This window comes from Paroedura picta, chromosome 6 (genome assembly GCF_049243985.1).
Source record: "Paroedura picta isolate Pp20150507F chromosome 6, Ppicta_v3.0, whole genome shotgun sequence".
Classification (NCBI taxonomy): Eukaryota; Metazoa; Chordata; class Lepidosauria; order Squamata; family Gekkonidae; genus Paroedura; species Paroedura picta.
The window spans coordinates 33,130,121-33,155,044 of NC_135374.1; the positions used below are offsets into that span (position 1 = coordinate 33,130,121).

General features: G+C 42.7%; 1 protein-coding gene across 4 annotated transcripts in view; it reads left to right on the top strand.

Moving 5' to 3' along the window:
• Positions 1-24,924, top strand: part of ST3GAL6 (ST3 beta-galactoside alpha-2,3-sialyltransferase 6) — a 56,065-nt gene that overhangs the window by 25,444 nt on the left and 5,697 nt on the right. For 3 of the 4 annotated variants that reach the window (XM_077342041.1, XM_077342043.1, XM_077342042.1), the window contains exons 2-9: positions 681-780; positions 7,261-7,338; positions 9,727-9,830; positions 12,036-12,099; positions 15,799-15,897; positions 18,804-18,993; positions 20,600-20,737; positions 24,698-24,850. In XM_077342041.1, the coding sequence (XP_077198156.1) occupies positions 692-780; positions 7,261-7,338; positions 9,727-9,830; positions 12,036-12,099; positions 15,799-15,897; positions 18,804-18,993; positions 20,600-20,737; positions 24,698-24,850 (915 nt within the window). In that variant the 5' untranslated portion in view covers positions 681-691. The remainder of the gene's footprint in view (positions 1-680; positions 781-7,260; positions 7,339-9,726; positions 9,831-12,035; positions 12,100-15,798; positions 15,898-18,803; positions 18,994-20,599; positions 20,738-24,697; positions 24,851-24,924) is intronic. The other variant, XM_077342040.1, reaches the window with a different exon arrangement.

The following is a 24,924-nucleotide window of genomic DNA, read 5'->3' on the forward strand; positions in this document are numbered from 1 at the left end:
GTTCTTGTAATTACCTTCAAGGCCATATGCGGTCAGGGCCCAGTGAACCTGAGGGATCGCCTCCCTGCCTACGCCCCCAAAAGAGCCCTGCGCTCCACTGCCACCAACCAGCTAAAGGTCCCTGGCCCTAAAGAAGTCCGCCTGGTCTCGACCAGGGCCAGAGCATTCTCTGTTCTGACCCCCACCTGGTGGAACGAGCTCCCGGAGAAGATCAGGGCCCTGATGGAGCTTAAACAGTTCCGCAGGGCCTGCAAGGAGGAGCTCTTCTGCCAGGCATTCGGTCGAGACCAGATATATATAACCAACAGCGACCAAAGGGCCCCTGCTCCCTGCCCCCCTCAGAACACCACCTATACACTCTGGACCTGTTTGTATGTTGCAACATTGTATTGTTTATTGGTTATACAATTATAATGTTATATGTTTACAATTATCAGTTATTATTGCACCGTTACCCAAATGTTTTATAAGACTGTTCCATGTATTGTTCTTGTGTTATTATGTAAACCGCCCTGAGCCCCCGGAGAGGGTGGTATATAAATATAATAAATAAATAAATAAAATAAGACCTGGCAATTTGATAAATAACAACTGCTGTGGAATTCTTCCACTGTGCATGCATCCAAGTCAAATGCAAGGAGGTAACTAAATCAGTGTTTCATTTTGAACTTGTGTTTCAGGCCTATCAGCCATGCGACGGCTCTTACTAGTGATTATCCTGGCTGCAGTCGTGATGTACGTTATACTGCACTGCAATCTATGGAGGACAAATGGCAATTGGTAATTCCGGCACTTTTAAGACTACCTGTTAACTTGTCACTGCAGAGATTTCCTGGAAATATGTCTGCGTGAAATATGTCTTCACTTGTATTTTATATTTTAGAGCTAAGAGCCTCCTTTATAAATGTGCTGTCAAACAAAACCTTGTTTTCTTTTGCTTTCATTTTTAAAAGGAGACCTTTTCTTTTGCAAGTGTAGTAAGTGGGGCTGCTTTTTCATATGGAAGAGAAGTGTGTGTGTGGGTTGGGGGGGAAGCTGTTTTTTCCACTAAGTCACCCCCGGGATATGAGGAACCGCAGGATGGCTTTTTCAGCAAGAAACAGAGAGGGAGAATAAAAGAACACTTCCTTTTCTCTCTCTCATTTCCCCATGCTGATCTCCAGTCCTGTCAAATGCCATTTCCAAAAAGCATTTTAAAATGAATGTGAAATGCCACGTAGTTTGACTCTTGAGTAAGCATGTGGTGGAAGGAAAACACAGAACAGCTGGCACTGTTAATAGCTGGGCCCCATTGCCTCACTGCAGTCATGATTTTACAGCAGCGGTAAGGGCTTTCCTGTGGAGAGATGGCAAGATTTTATCTACAAGATTTGGCCAGTCCATATTTTTGAAAGAAACCTGTTGCATGTTCTGTTTACGGGTTCTTTTTCTGGTCTTGTACTGTAATGAGATTTTTAATTGGATGGTTTCCATAGCGTGAATTCAAAAGCTGAATGATTTGTTATCATTAGATCAAAGAGTGAGGATCAAACTAATGCATTAATAAACCTGGCTGCAGAATTCACTGGGGCCCACAGCTCTCATTGCTCCTATGGAGCGGGCACCAGCAGAACAAATGAGGTGAGCCAGTTCCCATGCCACTAGTGTCACACAGGAGCTGGCCACATGGTCCATGAGCAATCACGAGCCTTTGGGGATGGGAGTTCAAGCTGCTTCAGGACAGCTGGATTGGGAGTCCAGCCTCCTTTCCTGCTTTCTGCTGCTTCCTCTGAGGACCATTTTTGGATATGGTAAAAGATACTTTTATTCAAGGCCTGCTTTGATCGCTTTCTCTAAAGGCCTGCTGCCAGTGCCTTCAGTCATTCACTACCAGTACCTTATAAAGCTCATAGAATGAAGTCTGTGGGAAAGAACTATTTTTCTTGTTTGTCGAGTAGGCAGCAGTAAACACAAATGCAACTATTTACCGTGTAGACATGACTAATTTCTCTTCTCTCAGTTCCACCTTTATTCTCCATGTTCTTGATCTTTTACTGTGATTTATTTGTTTGATATTCTTTGTTGTTATAGCTATACTAAAGGGTAATTCTGAAATCTTCTGCTTTGGGAGATATATTTTACAGTGTTTTATGACACATATCTTATCTATGTAAAAATTCCTACATACATAGATTCATGTTGTTTATTTATACCCAGATTTAATTCCTCATCCGCATATGTTTGGGCACTAGCACTGTTTTTAAACATTGTGTTTTAAAGGTATACTATCACTCTTGGGTGCAGGAGGCATTCTAGGGCATTCCCATGAATCATTTGGCCTCTGATGGCATGCATGCCCACACAGTTTCAGCTGATAATTGTTGCCATCCAGGAAAGTGCTGCCCACAGCTTCCCACAGGCTGCCATTTGTTCTAATTAAACTCCACAGCTTAAATATATTCATTAATTTTCCTCCAGGGTTCTTTGTCTTTCTCTGCCCTATACATTTTATATTTTGATACTCAGAGATAACATGTTCTGAGATAACATGGTCCATTTTTTATGCAGCAATTCATACCTTTATGGTAGACCATTTATGCACTGGGAACTTCACTGCCCCACCTCCCATGCAGGAGTACAAATGGGGGCAGATGAGGTGCACTGGGCCAAATATTCCCCCATGTGGGTGCAGGAAGAGATGGAGCAACCTGCCACGAATAAAACTCCAGTCTGCAGCCCTGCATGAAACCTCCAATGCGTAAACGGTCGTAGTGAGGACTAGTATTTTTGTCTGGGTGGGGTATTTTTGGAAACCACAATGCTTTACAGTGCTGTACTCAATGAATGGAAAGCCACGTGCAAGACCTCTGAGCCGCCCTACTAGCCATTCAATCTGAATATTCCAGCCATTCCCACCCAAGATGGGAACAGCTGCTCATGTTCATCCTGTGCTAAGATGCCCTCTTCCTTAGAGTAAAAAAGGAACACTGGGACAACTTTTCTTTATATATTTCTTTATGTCATTTCTTGTCCACCTTTCTCACCTGGACTCAAGATGGATTACACTGTGTGGGTCAGAACGATCCACAGGATGGGGGATTCAGTGAAACAATCCAGTAGGATTAAAGCTGTAGAACAAATCAGAAACAAAAAAAAGATGGACAAAATGAAGCAAAGCAGAAGTCTTAACATGACACATTAAATGATACAAAGTTACATGGCAGGATCCTGTAGTAGAGTTCACAGTTCCTAATAATTCATCCAAGTAACTTTGAATCATTTAGTACAGTGCCACTCTACTGCCTGTCCAGAAAAGCTCTCTTAAACAGTTCAGTTTTGCATTGTTTGTGGAGCCTTCTTGGCCTCCTCAGAGAGGACAAGCCCCAATGGAGAAGGTTTATGTACAGGCAGGTGCTGATTTTGCCCATTTCCAGGGAGGCACCTGCAGATCTTCCTCAGAGGGGTGAAGCTGTCATGGAGGTCCTTATACTCCGTTGCAGGCAGGATATCTTACTCCAGCCTGAAATAGTTTGGACTGACTATAGTCTTATAGTTTTAATTATATTCCTGTCATTTATTATCTGCTCTGATCAGAGTCATACAGGATTCACTGGCTTGCAAGTATTTGTTCTTCCATCACAGTCTTTCTCACCACTGTTTAAGAATCATTAAAACTGGTTTAGCCTTGCTGCTGCTGAATTTATTACTCATTTCAACTCAAAATGTCACACAAGCGTTCTCCCATTCTGGTACAGATCTAGAGGCTGAGCACATATCCTTTCAGACCATGTTGGATCCAGGCCAGGATGCTTCTCTCCATTCACTACTCCTTTGTCATGTGAAAATTTGTCCCTGCTGTTCATTTTATTTAGTGGACAACTGTGCAGTTTAATTCATGGCAATAGTGTTGTCTTAATCATGGCTAACCTCCAGTTTTCGAAGGCAGTTAGAAGGGCGTTACTAAACTTAGTTTGAGCTAACCATGGTAATTGAAACCATTGGTTAGTTCTGATGTGTATGCATGCATGTATGTGTGTGTGTCTGTATGTGGGAGGCACACACCACACAAGCCCCTTGGGTTTTCTCCGTCTCCTAAAACATAAAAAAGAAATACATTAAAAAGAAAGGAATCAGACTCTAGATTGTTCCTTCAATAACTGATGAGCACATTTAGTAATGAACTAGTAATCAAGCCCATTGCAGTTCTAAATGCAATGGGCGCTAGCAGTGAGAGTGGGTTTGGGGGGGGGACTACCTGCAGTCTTTGGGCAGGCTTTGAAAGGCGAGAAGGGGGAAAGGTAAGGGACACGCTCCCAAACCCACCCCCTCTCTCAGACCCCTCCCCCCGAAAAGTGGCGCCGCGGTCCTCCCTCCCAAGGTGAGTCAGAACCCCAGGTCCACTCACCGCCCTCGCGCTGGTCCTGGCTGGTCTCTGCTGGTCTTCGGCCATCGCACTTCCTGGTTCGTTGGGCTCCGTTGGGTGGCGGGGCCTCCCCCGAGCGGCGGTTCTTTGTTTGTAGCTTGCAGGGGTCCAGGGGTTCCAACAGGCGGCGGCCTGACGCGGCGAGAGGCGCTTTGCGCCTCTCGCCGCTTCAGGCCGCCGGGCAGGGAGCCCCCGGCAGCCGCGCAGCCGTGCAGCTGCGCAGCCGCGCTCCAGGGGCTCCCTCAGGCATTGGCCTGACGCGGCGAGAGGCGCTTCGCGCCTCTCACCGCGTCAGGCCAGGAGCAACTGCAAGCCGCGCTGTGCGCGGCTCGCAGTTCCTGGGGCTCGGAATCGGAGGGACCAATCGGCAGGCGCGAAGCGCCTGCCGATTGGTCCCTCCGATTGTCTGTCATGAGGAAGGGTCCAATCTGGACCCTTCCTCATCCCGGACTCATCCCGCCCCAGGACCCCTTACTGTTTTATTTAGTCCGTGGCGCCCGCGGCGCCACGGGCGGTTTACAGATGCTGTGAAGTCATTTAGAAAAGCAAATGAAATGTTGATAAGGCAAAAGAGAGAGAGAGAGAGAGAGAGAGAGAGATTTATGTTTGATAGTTGGCTGAGTTCTCAAAAACCATTTCTGTATTTAACACCCAGTTCTATACTAGAGGTCTTTGAAGAAGATGAGAGGCAGGTGTTTTGTAGAAACACTCAGATAAACACCAAACCCTAAATAAGTTGAGCTGTTTTGTACTTGTTCTGGACATTCATTATAAATTTCAAATATTTGTTTTATTTATATGCCACATCTCTTAAAGTGAGGCAGTTTACAAACATTGGCAATCAAGAAAACAGACAACATAATCCTAGCAATAAAATCCTAACAGAAAAATATCAATATGATTAGGCAGATGACAACCCAGAAGAGGACCAAAATTCTGGAATTCTGCCCCTCAGAGAGACTTGCCTGTTCCTTTCTGTTGGCATCTTCTTCTAGCTGGGGAACACTCTTTCTTTTTGGTCTGGTGTTCCTTCATTTGTCCCTCCTTCCTGCCCTCTGTTTTAGCTGTTGTTTTTGTATGTATGTATTGTCCTGTACTGCATGTGTATTTTAGCTTGGTTTTCAATATTTTAAAAATGTGTTTTGTTTGTTTTTAATGATTTTAAATATGTTTTTATTATGCATGTTGTTAGTCTGTTGGCCCTGATCAGAGTAAAAAGGCAGGGTATAACTCTGCAAATAAACAAGAGAAATTGCTCAACGGGATGCATAAAAGAAATAATTAAAAGCTAATGTAAAAAAGAAAACTTGCTTCTCTTATGGGAATGTACTGTCTTCAGAGGACCATAAGCTCCTCTCTGTTTATGAAACGGATCTTTCCTGCCATCCACTTTTTGCAGCAGTTGCCTGCACTTTCTGAAAGGCAATACAAGGAAGTGGGAGTATAACCCACCCCAGCACACTGTCCTCTTAAGCAAATGGAAGTAAGCTGCTACAACTGAAAGAGGGCCTTTGCCTCCCACACAAAGCAAACCAGCGATTTTACATTTCTGTGGGGGGTAATTCCTGATGGGTACAACGAAATTCAATTCCACTAGCATCTTAGACTCCAAGAACATTTTGCAGAGTATAATCTTTTGTGAACTGGAAACTTCTGTTGGTCAGTAAGGTGCTCTTGGACTAGCAGAATAAAATGAGAGTCCAGTGATAGCTTCAAGATCAACAGTTCTTCAGGCTCAATACTATCTGCTCCTCTGGTCTTAACGAGGACTTCCTGAAATGTTGTGTAGCCCATTCTTAGCAGATGTTAATGAGTTTAGGGATGCATCCATGACTTTCTCATCACACCTGCTTATGTTTCACCCTGATCTTTCACAGATTTTATGTTTGTCTTGCTTAGTTTATCTGCCAGCCGTTGAGAGTGCTCTGAAAGGAGATTACTCTTTCAACTAGATCTTGTGTTAAACTGGTATCTTTTCCCACACCATCTTTCTATTGCTTGCAGCTTTTGGTAAAGGCATCTGTTTAAAACTATATGTATATAATAGCAACTCAGGAAAGCTCATGCCGGCATACATTTTTTGTTAATCTTTATGGTACTATTAGTCTCCTGTTTTGTTTAGCCCATGGTAAGAAAAGGATTAGGAAATTTCTTTTAGATTTTATGATATGTTTAATATTATGTAACAAGGAATATGAAAGCAAAAGAAAAATCTAAATATTGTAAATATGTGTTTTAATAAAATGCTGCATAGTACTACGTTTACCTGTACAAAGTCATTAGTGCAGACTCATTTTATATGGTATAACTAGGGACAAAGCCTGTTGCATTCAGGAATACAATGGGCACTAGGGTGGGGGGGGGGTGAGGTGGAAGAACTCTACGGACAGCCACCCCCTCCCCCCAGGACCTGGAAAGGCTGCAGGCAGCTTTAGGGAACTCACTGGCAGGGGTAGCTGTCACTCAGCAGGGATCTGCAGCCTCCAAGCCTCAGAGGGAAGTGGAAGGAGGAGGTGGGGGTGGGGGATGGAAGGTGATTGTCTGACCGCTGAACAGACAAACAAGCCAGTTGAAGGAGGAAGCACTCAGGGGCAGGAAAGCTGCCCTGAATGGGTGTTAAGTGCTGAGTGGCATTTAAGACATGAGACATGCTTCTCTTCCTCCTATCCCTTATCAGAAATATTAAGTGGTATTTGTTCTGTACAGTAAAGGGATATCCAATGGAAACATCTGTCTATGCTAAGCATATATGTGATAAATGCCAATTTCATTGTTTTAGGGCAGGTTTTTACTAACTTCTGAAATTTGTTGAGTCCGGTCAAATTATGTAAATATGTTTTTTTTTGTTTTTCCCCTAGGTTTCCTCATATAGATGTAGAAAGAAAGGAGGAACTATTAACTTGTGCTTTCAAATCCAATATTTCAACTTTACTGAAGTAAGTAGAGAGGAGAAAGGAATGCTAATTTATTGTTTGCAGGGTTACATCTGGATTAGCAATTTTTTAGACAGCTGTAAAAGTAAAATTTGCAGCCATATTCCTAAGGGGCTGACTGTCTTTTTAATTTAATTAATTTCTTTTTCTATATTTAACACTAGAATGTAAAGTTTGCATTAGGCAAAATGCATGCTTGGCTCTGGCTTCTGAATTAGCTGACATGGCAAGGGAGGTTTTTAGCTACACTTGTGAAAAGACATTTGTGCAAGCTTATCACTTTCTACCTGTCAGAGAGAAAGACCCTAATTGGCAGAACCTGCCCACAAGGTGGACTTGAAGATTAGGGACCCACAAGTGACACTCATTTGGCAGGTGGTGTACCTCATTCCAGATATAACTGGATATAACTGTGGGGGCTCCAGTTATTAGGTGGCTGTGATGCATTTTGCACCCATTACAAAGCTGTGCCTGATAAGTTCTGGCTTTATTTAAGCCAATGGAGTAGTATAATGTAGATTATACATACACCTTTTTGCTGGTGCGCAGAAAGAAAATAAAAACTTGCTTCATTTTTTAACTTTATTTTACTTCCATGCTTAGGTAATTTATTGCTATTTTATCATCACATTGGTGTAGTGGTCAAGAGGGATGGCCTCTGATATGGAGAGCCAGGTCTGATTCCCAACTCTTCCACATGCAGCCATCTGTATATGGAGCTACCCTGGCTTCTTTAGGCTCCTCTTGTTTTTCCCTCTCAAGGGACTTGTTTGTGGTTGTGCTTTCAGTGTTTCACTTTTAAAAACCTATCCCTCCTGAACTCCAATCTCGTTACATTTTTCTGACCATTGGATTCTACCCAGTTTGTTAAAATTTGCTTTCCTGAAGTCCAGCCTCTATATCTGACTATGTACAATTCTTCTCTTCCTCAAGATTGTCAATTCCAAACTCACATGGTCACTACTACCAAGTGTGCCCACTACTTTCACCTCATCAACCAATTCCTCCCCATGAATTATAAAATTGTGGACCCCCTAGTTGCCCACTCCACTTTCAGGGAAACAAAGTTGTCAGCAAGACAAGTCAAGAATTTATTGAACTTTTCATTTTAGCAGAGTTGGTCTTGCAGCAGATATCTGGGTAACTGAAATCACCCATGACCGCTGTGTCCCATCTCTTTGAGAACTTTGTAATCTGGTCTGGGAGCATCGCATCCAAGTCCTCTGCCTGGCCTGGTGGTCTATAGCAGACCCCACAATAATACCACTATTACTTTTTAACCCAAAACACTCAGCTTAACTTCCATGCTCAGATACATGTACACATTCTTAAAATATACTGCTACTCCTCCCCCCTTATTGGTCTGTACTTTTTAAATAAACTGTACCCCTCAATCCTAATCTTCCAGTCATGAGTGTTATGCCACCAAGTTTCTGGAATGCCTATCAGGTCATTGTTCCCTCCCTTTATTAGAACTTCTAGTTCTTCCTGCTTATTTCCCATATTTTGTGCAGAATAGTGTAGAGACATCGTAACCCTTCATTCATGTGTTCCAGGGTTTTAGTTTTTGAATTTACCTGTAAATTAATGGTTCCCTGCATATATGCCATTCTCTGTAAGTCTGCAGGGTTCCCATGTACAGTTCTTGTCATCAAACGAAGTTTTGAATTTATGTCTTGCTCTCCCATTGAATTTAGTTTAAAGCCCTCCTCACCAAGTCTGCAAGACTCTTAGCAGAAACATTATTTCCTACCATTGTGAGGGGAAAACCATCTCCCAAGAGCAGAGCTTCATCACAATAGCGTAAGCCACAGAGAAGAGTCTCATCACGATAAAGTGGCAACTTCAGAATCTTAGACAGCTTGAAAGGTTTTGTGAATTAGCACAGTAGTAGTCATTTTAACCTACAGCATTGCTAGTTTAAGTTTTGTTCTTCCCTATGGGCTGTTCCTATGTTTTACTATGTTTAGAGAGCCAGTTTGGTGTAGTGGTTAGGACTGCGGACTTCTAATCTGGCATGCCGGGTTCGATTCTGTGCTCCCCCACATGCAGCCAGCTGGGTGACCTTGGGCTCACCACGGCACTGATAAAACTGTTCTGACCGGGCAGTGATATCAGCGCTCTCTCAGCCTCACCCACCCCACAGGGTGTCTGTTGTGGGGAGAGGAATGGGAAGGCGACTGTAAGCCGCTTTGAGCCTCCTTCGGGTAGGGAAAAGCGGCATATAAGATCCAACTCTTCTTCTTCTTCTTCTCCTTTCTGTACAGAGAAATCAATGCTTGCTGATTTAAGCCCTGTGATAGTTAACCAACTGATATACCTGTCCACCCATGTCATATAGATGTTTGTTAAATATAATTACTAACTTTATTGTCCTCTTTCTTTTGTAAGTATAAATAAACTATATCCCTTCCTGTGTGCTGAAAAATTTCTGGAAGTATCAGAGTTCCATGGAAGCCACAGGATTGAGCTACCTTATGGAATAAAGAAAGCAGGTTAGTAATTTTTATGTGCAACATTGATATAGATAAAGTTGTTTAATTCTTGTGCAGAATTTTTGAAAATGTTAGAGATTAGCACTACAGTGCTTTTTATGGCTGCTGCTAAGAAAGGTTCTGTCTGTAAAAGGCAGGGGAGTAGACCGGGCCCTTTCCAGGACTGTTTAGGCTTTTGAGAGATGACATCAGGGTCAAGACTGGCAGGAGCCACTGGATAACTTGATACCATACAATTTGCATGATTCACCTGTCTGGCTGCATCTATCCCACAAAACTCTTGTTACTCCAGTAAGAAAGCTTGGAGCCTGCTGAAAAATCTAGGTGTAAGCCCATGTGCTCTGAGAAAGTCTTGACGTAACTTCAAACTAGGTAGCTATCCAACTGGCATCCCTATTCAGTAGTAATCGGCGCAAACATCAAAATTCTGATTCCGTTTGAGGCAGCCCCTGAACCAAGCCAGAATTTCCTCAAACTGGCCAATTCAGACCCCCTTTTTCCTGGTCACAGCTGGGGGCAACAGAGTGGCATAGGCCTGCCCTAGCCATTTTTCTGTTGGCTCCATTTGATGCAGAAGAGCAAACTTAGCCATCCCTGCAGGATTTGACTTTTCATATTAAGCATGGAAGATGGTCAACAGAATACAAACAGGCTTTGGCAGATGTGCATATCTGTTGTTTAAATTGGCCAAAACAGCAGGACCTGAATGTGATTGCGGTGCAGCCCTCCAAACTATTTTTCATCTGTCACAGGAATGTGAGCATCATGCTTTCTGGGGAGACGTGAGAGGGCACTTTGATCATTCCTCGGCTGCAATTGAGTGGATCGAAAATTTATGTCACAGTATTTAGTGGAATTGTTAAATCTGTCTGTATACCCATTGCATGAACTTGGTTACATATTTTATGGTTACGTATTTATTGTTAGTTATTATATGTTAATGTTATGTTATTATATATTTCCTGTGTGAAATTCTGCCATAGAATAAATAAATAATAATTACCAGCCAAAATTCATGATAAACTTTAGTTCGTCAGCTGATTTGGGCCCATCCCTACTTATGACTAATGGATTTGTTAATGAATTAATAGTTGTTGGAGACAGCTCACAAAATAAAAGTGTAAAAAATGACATTCCATCCCTTAAAATTTTGGGGAGAGATAGGGTAGCCAGGCTAAGTTCCCAGGTGGAATTTGGGGGGTGGGACCTGATGCGCTGGAATGCTTTCATCGCTTGTAATTAAAACCAGAACTGACAGAAGGGGCACTCTAGGATTTAGTAAAAACTTGTTTAAAACAGAAATGATCTAAATACTCCAGTATTAGATTTGCCAGGAGCTGGAGGAAGGACCGGCCAATGTAGCGGTGATGTATCTATTTCATTTCTCATGTGATCCAGAAGTAATATCACCACTCAGTGACATTGGATTGATGCTCTGGTATTTGGGCAAAATTTGGCTTCTACCATAGAGTTTTTGCCCAAAGACCGTCATCCATGTGATAACATCACTTCCGGGTCATGTTGAATTGACATAAGCATCTTACTGAAACATTGACTGGGCCTTGTTCTCTTTCCAGGTAAGTCCCTCCCTCACTGGCCAGCTGATGAGCAGCAGGGCACTTGAGCCTGGTGGTGGGGGACCCATCCTCCACCGGGGTGTCTGGCACCCCTACTAAGCACACATTCATTGTCCCATTCCACTTTCTTCTGCTGGTGCCCAAGGCACTATTAGGCAACAAGAGGCAATTCCAGGAGTCTTCCTGTTATCGTGGGAGGCCTGGCATGCCTGCGGGGAGAGTAATGCAGAACTGACTTCAAGCAGTGTCAGAAATATATTGCAGATGAGGCTCAGCAGCCTTGGGTATGTGCAACATCGTATCTTGCTTCTCAATTATTCTTCCAGGCCTTTCCAGCAATTAATATGAAACTATGGGAAGCTCTATAACCTTGCATTCTTCCTAATAGCCAAAAATTATTGCCAGACTATGAGTCAGAAAGAGTTTGTTTCTCTGCCTTCTAATAGACTCACTTTAAACAGCCTCAGGCAGACTTTTAGTTGTGAACAAGGAAGGAAAATCCTAGTACTGGGTTCTGAATGTCTTTCAACTTCTGTATTTAAGTAACTGTAATCAAGGAATTTTTGTTGACTTTAATCCACAGCAGGCTGGTTTTAATATTTTTTTAAGTTTTAAATATGTTTTACAGAAAGGTATTTTCAACTGGCACTTTCAAAACTGCAGAACTGTGAGCTGTTTGGTGAAGATGATAGGTGAGGCAGTTTGTCTTATCTTACTTATTTTATGAGTTTCAGTGTCTTTGCGGCTGGTGCAACTTCCTCTGTTTTAGCTGGGATTAATACACCGATAAAATGTAGTTTATGATATCACAATTGCTTATCACAGAGTTGAGATGAATTGCACATGCAAATTGATACTGATTTCACTAGTCAGATTTTTTGCAGAAGAAATTATTTGTTTTTAACAAATCCTGGTAGGTTATTCTTAAGTTGCAGGCTTTGAACAAAGAATCTGAGTCAACACAGCTTTGTTTTGCTGTTGCTATAGAATGGATAGGAAGAAGGCTGTGTTTTTGTTATGTCATTTGGGGCCTAGACAGGTTACATGCTGCAGTCTAACCATTACAATTTGCTTTGAGAAGCTGCCGTGTAGTAGTTGCTCATACCTGCTTTTGGCAACGTACAGTGCTATTCAGACAACCAATCTGTGTTTCTCAACAATACAACATAAGAACACTGTGCTTCAACTACAAATATGTAGGTCACATCTGGTATATTTATACTGGCTAGTAAAACATCAAGTTACATTTACACAGAAATGGTTTGTACATACTGCACATGGTCTGTTTCTGAAAAGAACAGTCAGTTCTGAATTATTACTTTGCTTATAATACAGTCCATGCATACCAGTTATAGACATAAGCATATCACTGAAACCTTGACTAGGTCAAAAAGAGTGCTAAAAGAAGCTTAGAGTCTTGGCTTGTCCCAACAATAGGTGCCTTTGGAGAGGTGCTTATAGGAGGAATGAAATGGACCTCGGAATACATGGTAGGAGAACAGGGGGAAGGGCTCTTCACTGCTCGGGTTGAGGAAGAATAAGAACATAAAGGGGAATGTTTTGACTGGGGTAGTCGAACTGCGGCCATCCAGATGTCCATGGACTACCATTCCCATGAGCCCTCCATGGACACCTGGAGGGCCGCAGTTTGACTACCCCTGGTTTAGACCTTTGATAGAATCAGAATTGCTTCATCAGCATCATCAATATAACTAAAAGTTGAAGTTGTGTGCCGCCAATTCACTCCCCACCTGATTCGTCTTGTGAGTTTGCTGTCAATAGAGAGCTATCACTCTGTCAGCGAGGGCCAATCGGTGCAAATTGCAATCTGCTAATGAGGGCCAATTGGTTCAAATTGCATGCAGACAACTCAACCCCTACCTGATTGGTCCTCCCTGGGAGTGTGCAGCCAATAGGGAGAGAACACTGTGCCAATGAGGGCCAATCATGGGGCTTATCTGTCCTCTTCTTTCTCTTCCTGCTTCTTGCTGGGTAGAATTCATGCTGGCCTCTCTGAAAGGCACTGCTGCTGGTAAGTTCCTCTATTCTCAGCCTCATCCCACCCTTCATCTCCCTCAGCAAAGTAGGGAGCCTGGAGATGAGTTGTCATTGTAGACAAATAGCCTTTTCCCCCTGGGGAGCTGATCTCTGTAGTCTGAAGATGACCTCTAATTCTAGGATATTTCCAGGCCGTATCTGGAGGTTGGTGACCCCTGGGTCAGGAATGTTCCTTGAGGTTTGAAGGTGGGGCTTCAAGAATCAAGGGGTAGGCAGGAGCTTTTGCCATGTAGCTAGCCCCCCGGAAGTCCACAGTGCAGATGTGTATCCTAGTTCCCATTGTTTCACTGGATGCAACGGACTTTCCTCTAGTTAATTAACAAGAGGCAAGGCTTAATGTGTGCAAGGACATTATGAGGTGATCTCTGAACATAAGTATAAAACATATTAAAGATAATGTGCATATGGTATTTAATAACAGAATTGCAAAAATGGAAAAAGTCCCATTCAAAGGGTGCAGGAGATATAATAGCAAAGTACATTCCATTCTGTTTCTGTCAATCTGCCCCGTTAATTCTACCAGCCTACCAACTTGAAAGTTAGGCCCTATAGATACAGCAGAAGTTTCCTTATATACCTGATTGGCCCCAGGATCTGTTCCAGCAGAACAAGGACTTTTATTTTCTTTATTTATAGTCCACCTTGAAGAAGCCCACCCTTGACACCTATGCTATACAAGTTGTACTATTCCCCTGAACTGAGGGTAGGGATAGAAGCATGGGGATAAGTTTTCCATGTTTGTTTCCCCTTTCACCCTATTTTACTCTGGGAGACGAAGGCCCATTATGCACAGCCGCCGAAACGGCGATTTCAGGTCACGTGGAAAACGCGGAGGGGGAAGACGCGACGCACACCGGTTATGCCCGGGGTGGGGCGTGATGGCAGCAAAACCCAGAGTAACCGATTATGCACGCGGCGATCCCGGCACCAATTCTGGTTGCGCCCCGGTCACCCGGAAGCTGCGCTTTCTTCCGCGTTTCGCTTATGTGGCTTTTTCGGCGGCATGCACCGAAGCTGCAGCTGGTTGCAGCTGGCACCGTGTGTTATCGGTGATTTTAGTCGCCGCCATTCCACCCCGAATGTGTGTTATTCCCCCCGTGCATAATGGGTCAATGTGCCCAGTACTTTGCACTTCATCAAGTGCCCTCTGCATCAATGAGCTCAGAATTTACTACAAGTGTGCTGCAGCCTAGCTGGCAAGCTCATCCGTGTTCTCATCCAGACTCCTTGTTGCAGTTCACGACTGCTTTCATAGCCATTTTGGGAAAGTTGCAGAGGCAGGCTGTTTCCACCAAACAAGATCCATTTGGTTCCCTATGGCTGTACCTGGAATAGCCAGCTGTGGGACTCTTCAGGATTTGGCAAGATGACAAAACCAGATTAGCACCTAGGTCACACTGGATTAAATAAATGGAAAATCCGATTCTAGTAGATATCACGCTTCCAATTGAATCATGTTCAAGTTTAGTGGCAACCTTAAGACAAACAAAGTTTTATTCAGTGTACTAGAGGCAAAGCCCGTTGCACCCAGGAATACAACAGGCGCTACCATGCATGCCTAAATTGTGGCCCTCCTAAGTGCTGGCCATCCTCAACCTACTTGATTTTGAGATCCAGCGTGGTATAGTGGTTAAAGAGTGGTGGACTATAATCTCGAGAGCCGGGTTCGAGTCCCCATGTCTCCTCCATGTCCAGCCAGCTGTGTTGTTAACCTTCAGGTGGAGGCCTGGAGATCTTCAGGAATTACAATTGATCTCCAGGCATCAGTTCCCCTGAAGCTGCTTTGAAGGGTGACCAGACCTGTTAATCCCCCTCCCTCTGGCTGCTGTCTGATGGCAAGGAGGCTGCTGAACAGCAGTTAATTTATAACTTATTTCTTAACTAGAAATATCCCCTAAAACAAAACATAGACTAAAGCCAATTATAGAGCAGTGGTCTACACACACCAAGGCTCCAATTGCAAGGAATATACAGCTTTTTGACTCAGCCCTTTTTTTTGCAAACTTAAAAACCAGATTCAGAAATTGCAATTGGAAGCAAGATACCTGCATCAGGGCTTTGTGTAATGTGTAGTCTGACTCCCAACTGAATTCTTGACAAGTAAGCTTATGCTTAGTTTCTTAAATATGCTGCCTGTAACTAGCCATCTTTATCTCTAGCAACAGACTGATTCTTATTTCCCTCTTTAGAATTTTGCCTCTTTCATCTCTTCTCAGCCTGTTTGCTTCATATATTCATGCTAGCAATGCTTAGTGGATTTTATTTAATTCTCCCCCCCTCCCAATGTACTCACACACTTGAAACTTCAATAAATTCTTATCTCCTTGTTCCAGCAGTTCCTCCTGCAAAAAATGTGTTGTTGTTGGCAACGGAGGTGTCCTTCGAAACAAAAGTCTAGGAGAGACAATTGATTCCTATGATGTGGTAATCAGGTAAACAATTTCTCATTTCACAACAAGATTTCATAAGTGGAACTACTAACATAAGCCAGTATTATTACCTTTGTTATTCATAAGTAAGTGGTAAAATTGAGGCTGAGAGAAAGCAAGTAAAAAGTAAGCAAGTTCATGGTTCAGCAGAGCTGAATGGAAACTTAACCGTTATCCTACACCAGCTCTGAAAATATTCTTCCAACATAATTTGATTGAGTTGAATAGATAAATCTTGAAACTTGCTACTCTTTGTTTCTCTGCCACTCAGTTATCATCACAACTTTTCCCACGAAAAGTTCCAATGCTTGAGGCTGGCGGAGATGTCCTGAGTTTTGACATTAAAGAGAGTGGCCAGTTTCTCTCTCAGTGAAATCATTTTATATTGATTTTTTAGAAACATTATAGGCCCAGTTATCAGATGGTGTTGGAAATGGGGGAAAGGTGACCAGCGACTATCCCCCCACTGCTGCAGCATCTTATGGGCTGGTGCCTGTTAAAGGAGGAGGAGGAAGCACAAAGGCAAAACGGGCTATGGTTCATTTGTGGGAAAGTGGGAAGAACAGAACAGCACAGCCAAGGGCAGTATAGGGAGGCAATGCCATTGGCATGAGAGTTGGGGGCATACAGCTGTGGGGAGCTCAGAGCTGGGCAGACTGTCAGGATTGAACCTGATTACCGCATCTGCTGCCAACAAGTTCACAGTAGAAGGTAAGCAAGGCAGAAAGTGCAATGCATGAGGTAGTGCAGGTGATATGATAACCATCTTCAAATACTTGAAGGGCTGCCATATAGAAGATGGAGCAGAGTTGTTTTCTGCTGCCGCAGAGGGTTGGACCAGAACCAGTGGGTTGAAATTAATTCAAAAGAATTTTCTGCTAAACATTCAGAAGTCCCTGACAGTTAGAGCGGTTCCTCAGTGGAACAGGCTTCCTCGAGAGGTAGTGGGTTCTCCTTCCTCGGAGGTTTTTAAGCAGGGGCTAGATAGTTATCCGACAGAAAGGCTGATTTTATGGATTTAGGCAGATTATGAATGGGTGTGCAGGAAGGGGTGTGCCATTGTTTGTCACTTGTGGCCCATCCTTGCATACCCAGGGACTTGCTAATTGCTGCTGTGGGATGGTAGGTGAATTCCCTCCAGGCCAGGGTGGATTCTGGAGATTTTTTGGTGGTGGTGGGAATCACTTGGGCATGAAATTGGGGTCACTGTGGGTGGACAGGTAGTTGTGAGTTCCTGCATTGTGCAGGGGGTTGGACTAGATGACCTTGGCTATCCCTTCAGACTCTATGATTCTGTGAATAAACTGTGGATTGCATAGCCTCAAAGTATGTGGAAGAACTTGAGGGAGAGGGCAACTATTTCAAACATCTGTTTTGCACATGCCAGGAACTGGGAGGAAAATACAAGTCAATTGACTTGTGTTTTTCATGCTTCTCTGGGAAAGTAAACTTGTGCATCTGTTTTGCCCTGCCCTGGGGAAATACATAACCTCCCAGTGGAAAACAGCTTGCTTTATCTCTTTGTGCTTCCTGCCCTAGCACCTTTAACTCTCCAGTGAGTAAAGCTTAACTAGAAAGAAAACACAAGTTCACAAGTATAAATAAAACAAATTACCCTGGTTTATTAAATCACAAGGTAGAAAGTCCATTAATAAAGCGGCTAAGCAAATAAAAGATGGCTATAAAAATATAATGCATGAATATATGGACCAGCCTTTCTCAACTTTTTTGCGCTTAAGAAACCTCTGAAACATTCCTAAGGCTTCAAGAAACCCCAGATGTGGTGAGATTGTGCAGAATATGGTTGGGAAACATAGTTGTGTGCAAACCCACCAAGGGCCCCTCCCCTTCCCAGCCCATCATTGGGCATTTTGGGAGGAGGGTGGGTCAACATGACCATTATATGGTCCTCTCACCTGATAAATTAATACATTTTAAAAATATATTAAAAATGAATTAACTCCCACCCATTCAGAAAACCCTTCCAGGGCCATCAAGAAATCCCCGGGGTTCATGAAACCCTGGCTGAGAAAGCCCATTGTGGACAATGGCAAAGATACGGTTCTGTCCCTACAGCTTGCCCAGTCAAAAATCCTAGTTGATATGTTATATTTTATGTTATGATTCTTATATTTGTTGTGATGTTCCATGTAATTACCTCATGATGTTTTATGTAAACCACCCAGAGCCGTATGGAAGGGCAGTATAAAAATCTAAATAAATAGATTAATTTAATTTCTTCTTTACGTATCTAGTACAATCTGTTCATCATGATTTCCCAAGCTGTGGCTTCGGTTCAGCAAGCGTTGCAGTGCTTTAATTTCTATTCTGTTCTTGTTGAGAGAAGCTAAGGAGTTAAAGTAGGAAGAGAATGAAGCACACATCCTTATTTGGGGGCCTGTTTATTATGTGACAGGATCAGATTGGAAGCTTCCTTCATTTTTTGTGCGTGTCTTTTCGTGCATTATAAAATGACTAATAGCTTTGTCTTTGAGAAAGGAACAGAGAACTTGGTGAGTACCTCATTGATTTTGCAGATCTTGCTCTTATAGAGATTGTTCTCCTGTACTTAAAGCATGTGTGGACAGTTCCAAAGTGGGAGGTGTGCTTCTGGATAATCTCTTCAGAAATCCCTTAGATGTGCATAATCTTTCCTTTTAATAAAGCAAAGGGCTGAATTAAAATTAAAGCACATTACTTGTGTTTTGTTGAATAGAAGCAAGTATGTAAACATTACTTCAATCAGCAACAGAAGGGCGAATTCTGACATGGTTTATTAGTTTTGTGCTTATAAGCTCCTGTAGAGGAATGTGCTGTAGTTTGTTAAACTAAGTTGTATTGCAGTAAAATGAGATTTATATCACTGCTGTAACTAGCTTCTTAAAATATATATATCTTTGTCCCATCAGAATGAATAACGGTCCTGTTATTGGCTATGAAGAAGATGTGGGGAGGAGGACAACGTTCCGGCTTTTTTATCCCGAGTCTGTTTTCTCAGATCCAGTGCACTATGATCCTAACACGACTGCAGTTCTAGTCGTCTTCAAGCCTCATGACTTAAAATGGCTGTGGGACCTGTTAAGCGGCCAGCGTTTAATTGTGAGTCAGTTTCACTTGCCGTGCTTTTGCTTCCAATGGTCGCCTCTTAAGTTCTTGGCCCGCTTTAGGGGTACAAAATATAACTAATAAAATGAGAATTGATGGGCAGATCATGTAAGCCGAACCTTATGGTCTGTGTGAGTCATATGCATTGGTAGAGACCATGAGAAGACTGCTGTGGGGGAGTGGTTTTTAAGGACCTCACAACAGTACGACTGCCATTAGGGGCCCCAGAGGGACAGCACACTCCAGCTACATACAGAGTTGCCTAGTTAGAGAAGCCATCAGCTTTCTTAATATGGAAATTTTATTTCAAGGAAAACATCCTATAATGTATCATCATCATCCAGTGCTTTTAGGACTGACATGAGATACAGTTTCCTCAGCTCCTTTTATTTGGTCATACAACCTTGTCTCTTTCTTACAATACAACTACAGGTAAGAACAGTAATATCATCAGCTGCTTGTCCATCCCTCTCTTCTCCTCCATCCTTCTCCTCTACTGTCCTGTAGTAATACTGCCAGCTGCCACCCTGGCACACAGTATCTGATATACAATGAGGGTGATTTGTTTTGCAAGAGATGAAGGAATGGAAAGCAGCAGGGAAAGGTGTTTGTAAGCTACTTTGGGACTCCTTTGGGTAGTGAGGAGTGGGGTATAAAATCCCTGCCATTGGCTGCCTGGATGAAATACCACAGCAGAGACCAGTAGCCACTCTGACACCCACAGCCAACCACATCCCAGGATTTGATACTGAGGCCAGTGGGAAATGCTTGCCCCTCCCTGCCTGGCACTTTCATGTGCAGTCCAAGAAAGGGAGCTGGGTTGTATGCGTCAGCCTTTTCACCAAGCTGAACAAATAAGTTGATTACTAAATCACTGAAATGATTTCTTCCCTCCTTTGAACCAAATACATGAGCAAATAGGAACATGTTTTCCTTCCGGATAACAATAGTAGAGCCTGATTGATCAGCTTGGCTATCTCAGTATCAGCCAAGGCTGTGGCCCTGTGATAATCCCCCTTCCCCCTAGGTAAACAGGTAGTGAAGTTACATGAGATGTGCTAGATTGCTGTAATTGTGTCACCGTGATAAAGGATTTCTTTGGTTGACTCTGGGGCATCTATGTTTAGATCTAAGGAGCTTTCCCCAAGGTATGACCCTTTAAAAAGTCATTCTTATGTTTCTTCACAATTCTGAGGTATTTTCACCTCTTTCTCGGGCATTGCCTTCCCTTTCTAGACAGCTTTGTTCTGCCACTTTCCTATAACATGACCATTAAGAAGCATTGATTATTGCTTTTTCACATTCAATGAATTGATGATTGGATTAATTTTCCCTTGCGAAAATCATCAGAATGTGTTTCAGTTCTCTGTCTTGTTGCTCTTCTGGACCCAAAGAAAAAGGAGCACAGAATAAGCATTTTGAGTCAGTGCAATTTATTCTATGAGCTTTCTTTCCTTTGCAAAGTCTCTTCCAATGAGTGGGTAGATGTATGAGTGTATACATGCATGCATGTGTGTGTAAAAGAGAGACTAAGACTTTACCTCTCAGCTGCATTACTTAGCAGCTTCATAATTTTAATGGAAAGCTGTGTATTTAACAGAGAACAAATGCCTTTTGGAGGAAACCAGCAATGAAAATGATATACAAAGCAAACCAAATCAGAATACTTGATCCAGCCATTACCAGAAGAGCAGCGCACGAATGGCTTCATTTGCCCACAAAGTTTGGGAAACAAGAAGTAAGTATTCTGTTACATTGCTCCTATCAAGTTACTCTGAAGACAGTCATTCACTAGAGACATGCCTCGATTTGCCTGTTATAGATTTACATTACTCAAAATTGCAACAGTTCCCTACTAAAGTGAAAGGATGTTTTAATGAAGTGTCCAGGGTAAAATTACAACTTTATTCTCCCTGTTGTTTTGCTCCATCTACAATGTGTGACATGTCTAATAGAGCCACCAGCAAATGTACAATGAGTTTTTAAGGAGAATGGTACACTGATTCCATAAATACAAATGAGTTGGCTGTTCTAACAATCTAGTCACTTTATATACAAAATCACAAAGTTAGCAGCTTAGTAGATGCCTCCTGAGCCTCTGGTGGCGCAGAGTGGAAAGGCAGCAGATATGCAGTCTGAAAGCTCTGCCCATGAGGCTGGGAGTTCGATCCCAGCAGCCGGCTCAAGGTTGACTCAGCCTTCCATCCTTCCGAGGTTGGTAAAATGAGTACCCAGCTTGCTGGGAGGTAAACGGTAATGACTGGGGAAGGCACTGGCAAACCACCCCATTGATTCTGCCATGAAAACGCTAGAGGGCGTCACCCCAAGGGTCAGACATGACTCGGTGCTTGCACAGGGGATACCTTTACCTTTACCTTTACCTTTAGATGCCTTCTAGATTGCCTGCATATGCCTCTGTTAGTCATTCTGTAGCACATCGGCAGCCTGGGATAAATCAACTTTTAACCACCAAGACTGTCCTCATTCGATTCTAAAATGCGCTTCTCTGGTCCCTATTTTTAAAACCACAGATGGTTATCTAGCTCACTGAATCATTCATTTATGCTGCTACACTCACATTGTGAAGCTGTTGCCCCCTTATAACAGATTACGTTTGTTGCGAAAGCTCTCCCAAGATCAACTGCTAAAGCCAACAAAAAACACTAAAGCTTGTCTTAGTTGTGCACCCAAGCGCACCCAGTGAGCATTTTTCACTGACAAGAGGTCTTTGAGTGGTTTGCTTAGCTTTTAGCTGAGGAATTCTGTTTTTAAAAATTGATTTCAAAATTTCATCAAGCAGAACATACGAGAAGTGAGCACTGAATTAAAACTAAAAACACACACACAAAAAAACAAAGCAACCCACAATGAGTGTAAGGGCATCAAATAATTGTAACTGAGGAATCAGTGGCCTTTTCATAGAAGAATTAACTATGTAGTCTCCTTATCAGAAACCTTTGCACAGGTACCTTTCTGAATTATTGAAAGGCGCATGAGATGGCTCTTGGTTATTTAAATTATATGTTATTGAAGGGCCATTTGGAATATTTTCTTTTCAGTTGCCTCTCACAGGAACATGCCAGAATGAATAGAACCTTAAAAAAGAAATAAAAAAGCAGTTGTGCTCTTAATTCCCTTTCCACTGTTTTACATTAGAGGACAGATTTCTTAGAGTTTGCAACCCTCATAAAAATCCTACCAGCAGCCTCAACAGATGTTGTGCAGATGCACACTGCTGCTAGATCTTAAACATTCATCTGCAGTTCTGTAAGGATGTGCCCTGGCAGCCTTCCCTGGAGAGCAGGTTTCTGAAATGTGGGTGGGAAGAGTGGCTGCTTTTTAGAGATCTACCTTGCCTGGGCAGAACTGAAGTCCAAGAAAATGACTAAATTCCCTTGAGAAAGTAGTCTGGTGTGTTTGCTATAAAAGTGTTGCTGTTATGGTTGGCTGGGGAAAAATAATGTTTTGACTCTCTTGCATGAGGCTTTAATTATCAAGTATAATTAAGAAGCTTGTATTCGTCAGTTTTGGCTGCTGTGGTGGTGGCGGGGAGGGAAAGCACGAAGATTTCTTTACAGGGAAACTTTTGAAGGGACCTGCAACTACTAAGGTAAAGGTAAAGGTATCCCCTGTGCAAGCACCGAGTCATGTCTGACCCTTGGGGTGACGCCCTCCAGCGTTTTCATGGCAGACTCAATACGGGGTGGTTTGCCAGTGCCTTCCCCAGTCATGACCGTTTACCCCCCAGCAAGCTGGGTACTCATTTTACCGACCTCGGAAGGATGGAAGGCTGAGTCAACCTTGAGCCGGCTGCTGGGATTGAACTCCCAGCCTTATGGGCAAAGCTTTCAGACGGCTGCCTTACCACTCTGCGCCACAAGAGGCTCTTCCTGCAACTACTAATCACTTCAAAAATCTTGCCTTTGAAGACCAGACAGAAACGAGTTGTGTGAAGGATATGGCAGCATTTGCCTATATAGAACTGTATGTCTAAGCAAAAGCATACTACAGACCACCCATAGTTTTTGTGTTAAAAGAATTCCCAGTATGTGACATATTAACTCCATTGCTACATGCGTGTTTACAGTTGCATTTGCTAGTTAAAAAGCCATTTTTTTCAGGTTTCGATCTAGCAGTTTTAGATTTACTTTGGTGTGACGAGATGAGATGGCCAGTTGCAGTGCCCCCTCCTTTTCTGAAACCTTAATTTTAAACCTTAACACTTCACTGTTGTTGCCATTCAGCTGACTTCCCTGGAAATCTCTGCAAAGACCTGTAGTGCACTGGAATATTGCATGTTTGAATTTGACCTTGTTGGTATCTCTAGCCTGGCAAAGTTTATTTCTCTTGTTATTAAGTTTCTGTAATGTTGTGGGGTTTTTTATTATATAGCAAGATATCTAGAACAAAAGGTTCTTTTCACTCCTTTGGAAAGCAAGTAATATATCAAGGGCATTTGGAGCTTTTATAGAAGAGAGAATTGAGAGAATTCAGACCTAGATTTTCCAGGAATTTAATCAACGACTCAATACAGTCCACTCCGGTCAACATTCTGGTTGCACCATTCTGCCCCAGTTGAGGTTTCTGAACACTTTTCAGGGGTAGGCCTACATAGAGTGCATTGCAATAATCTAAATGTAACCAGGGCAAGTACCACAGATGCCAGACCTTTCTGGCTCAGGAAAAGCCACAGCTGGATAAACCGCCTGTTTATTCAGCAGTAGACCTGGGGCCAAGAGCACCCCAGCTTACAGACCAGTCACTTGAAGGGGAGTGCAACTGCTCCATAACAGATGATACTTTAAATCCTGGGTTAAACTTTATGCTCACTTATCTTGTCAGGATTAAGCTTCAGTTTATTAGTGCACATCTAAAACTGCCTCCAGGCTCTGGTTCAGGGTTTCTACAGCCTTTCTAGGATCAGTCAGAAGAAGGAGACAGAATTGAGTTTTATTCATTTTATTGATGGACCATTTAGAAAGTTTCAAAGATCACACACAAACGCAGCATGAGATATTTAAGAGACCCGGGCTAGCCCCACATTACTCTGCCACCTTGAATATCATTTTTCAAATACTTTCTAAATCAGTTGAAGTCAGTCAGTTTAGGAGGGCATAATTGTTTGTGGTACAATGGTACTCCACAGCTGCCCTGAGGTTTTTATGGACCAACCATAGGCTCTCATGGCCAACCCATTCCCTTCCCAAAATTTCTCTGGAGGAGCCTTGCTGTCCTTAATCCATTTGTTCTAGAAAGTAATGACATTTCCTGAAATAGTATGAGTTTAAAGTTTTTTAAAGGTTGTGCTCCTTGTATTTGTGGGCATTTTTTTGTCTGTGTTAATTCTGGTGGAAAAAACAAATCCACTTCATTTTAGTTCTCACTGTCCATTTTTGGTATTTTAGATTATGAATGTAGTTGTCTGTGCGCTGGTTGTCCTGTTAAATGTAAAGCTGGTAATGGAGTGACTGTTTGGTCCTTTCTTTCCCCGGTGGTAGTTTAATTGGAGCATCCAGTGAGTTAAAACTGTGCATTTAGTTTTGTTTATATAGCCAAGACATTTAAAAATAAAATATAGTTTGATATAAGAAGTACAGCTTGACAAAATTTGCATAAGATAAATAATTTTGCTTGTTTGGGAATATTTACAGATCAAAGGCTCCCTTTATAAGGTTTGTACTTTTGTGTTTGTTTTTAGAAGCCAAAGCATCCCACAACAGGGCTGATTGCCATTGCTTTTGCATTACATGTATGCAGTGACGTCCATCTGGCAGGCTTCAAGTATAACTTCAGTGACCGAAACAGCGTCTTACACTATTATGGCAATGATACCATGTCTCTGATGATTCAGGTAGTATGCTCCTTTCTTTTCTGGGTAATGGAAAACCTGTAGCAGGACTCCCCTCCTCCTATCTCCCGTTGCAG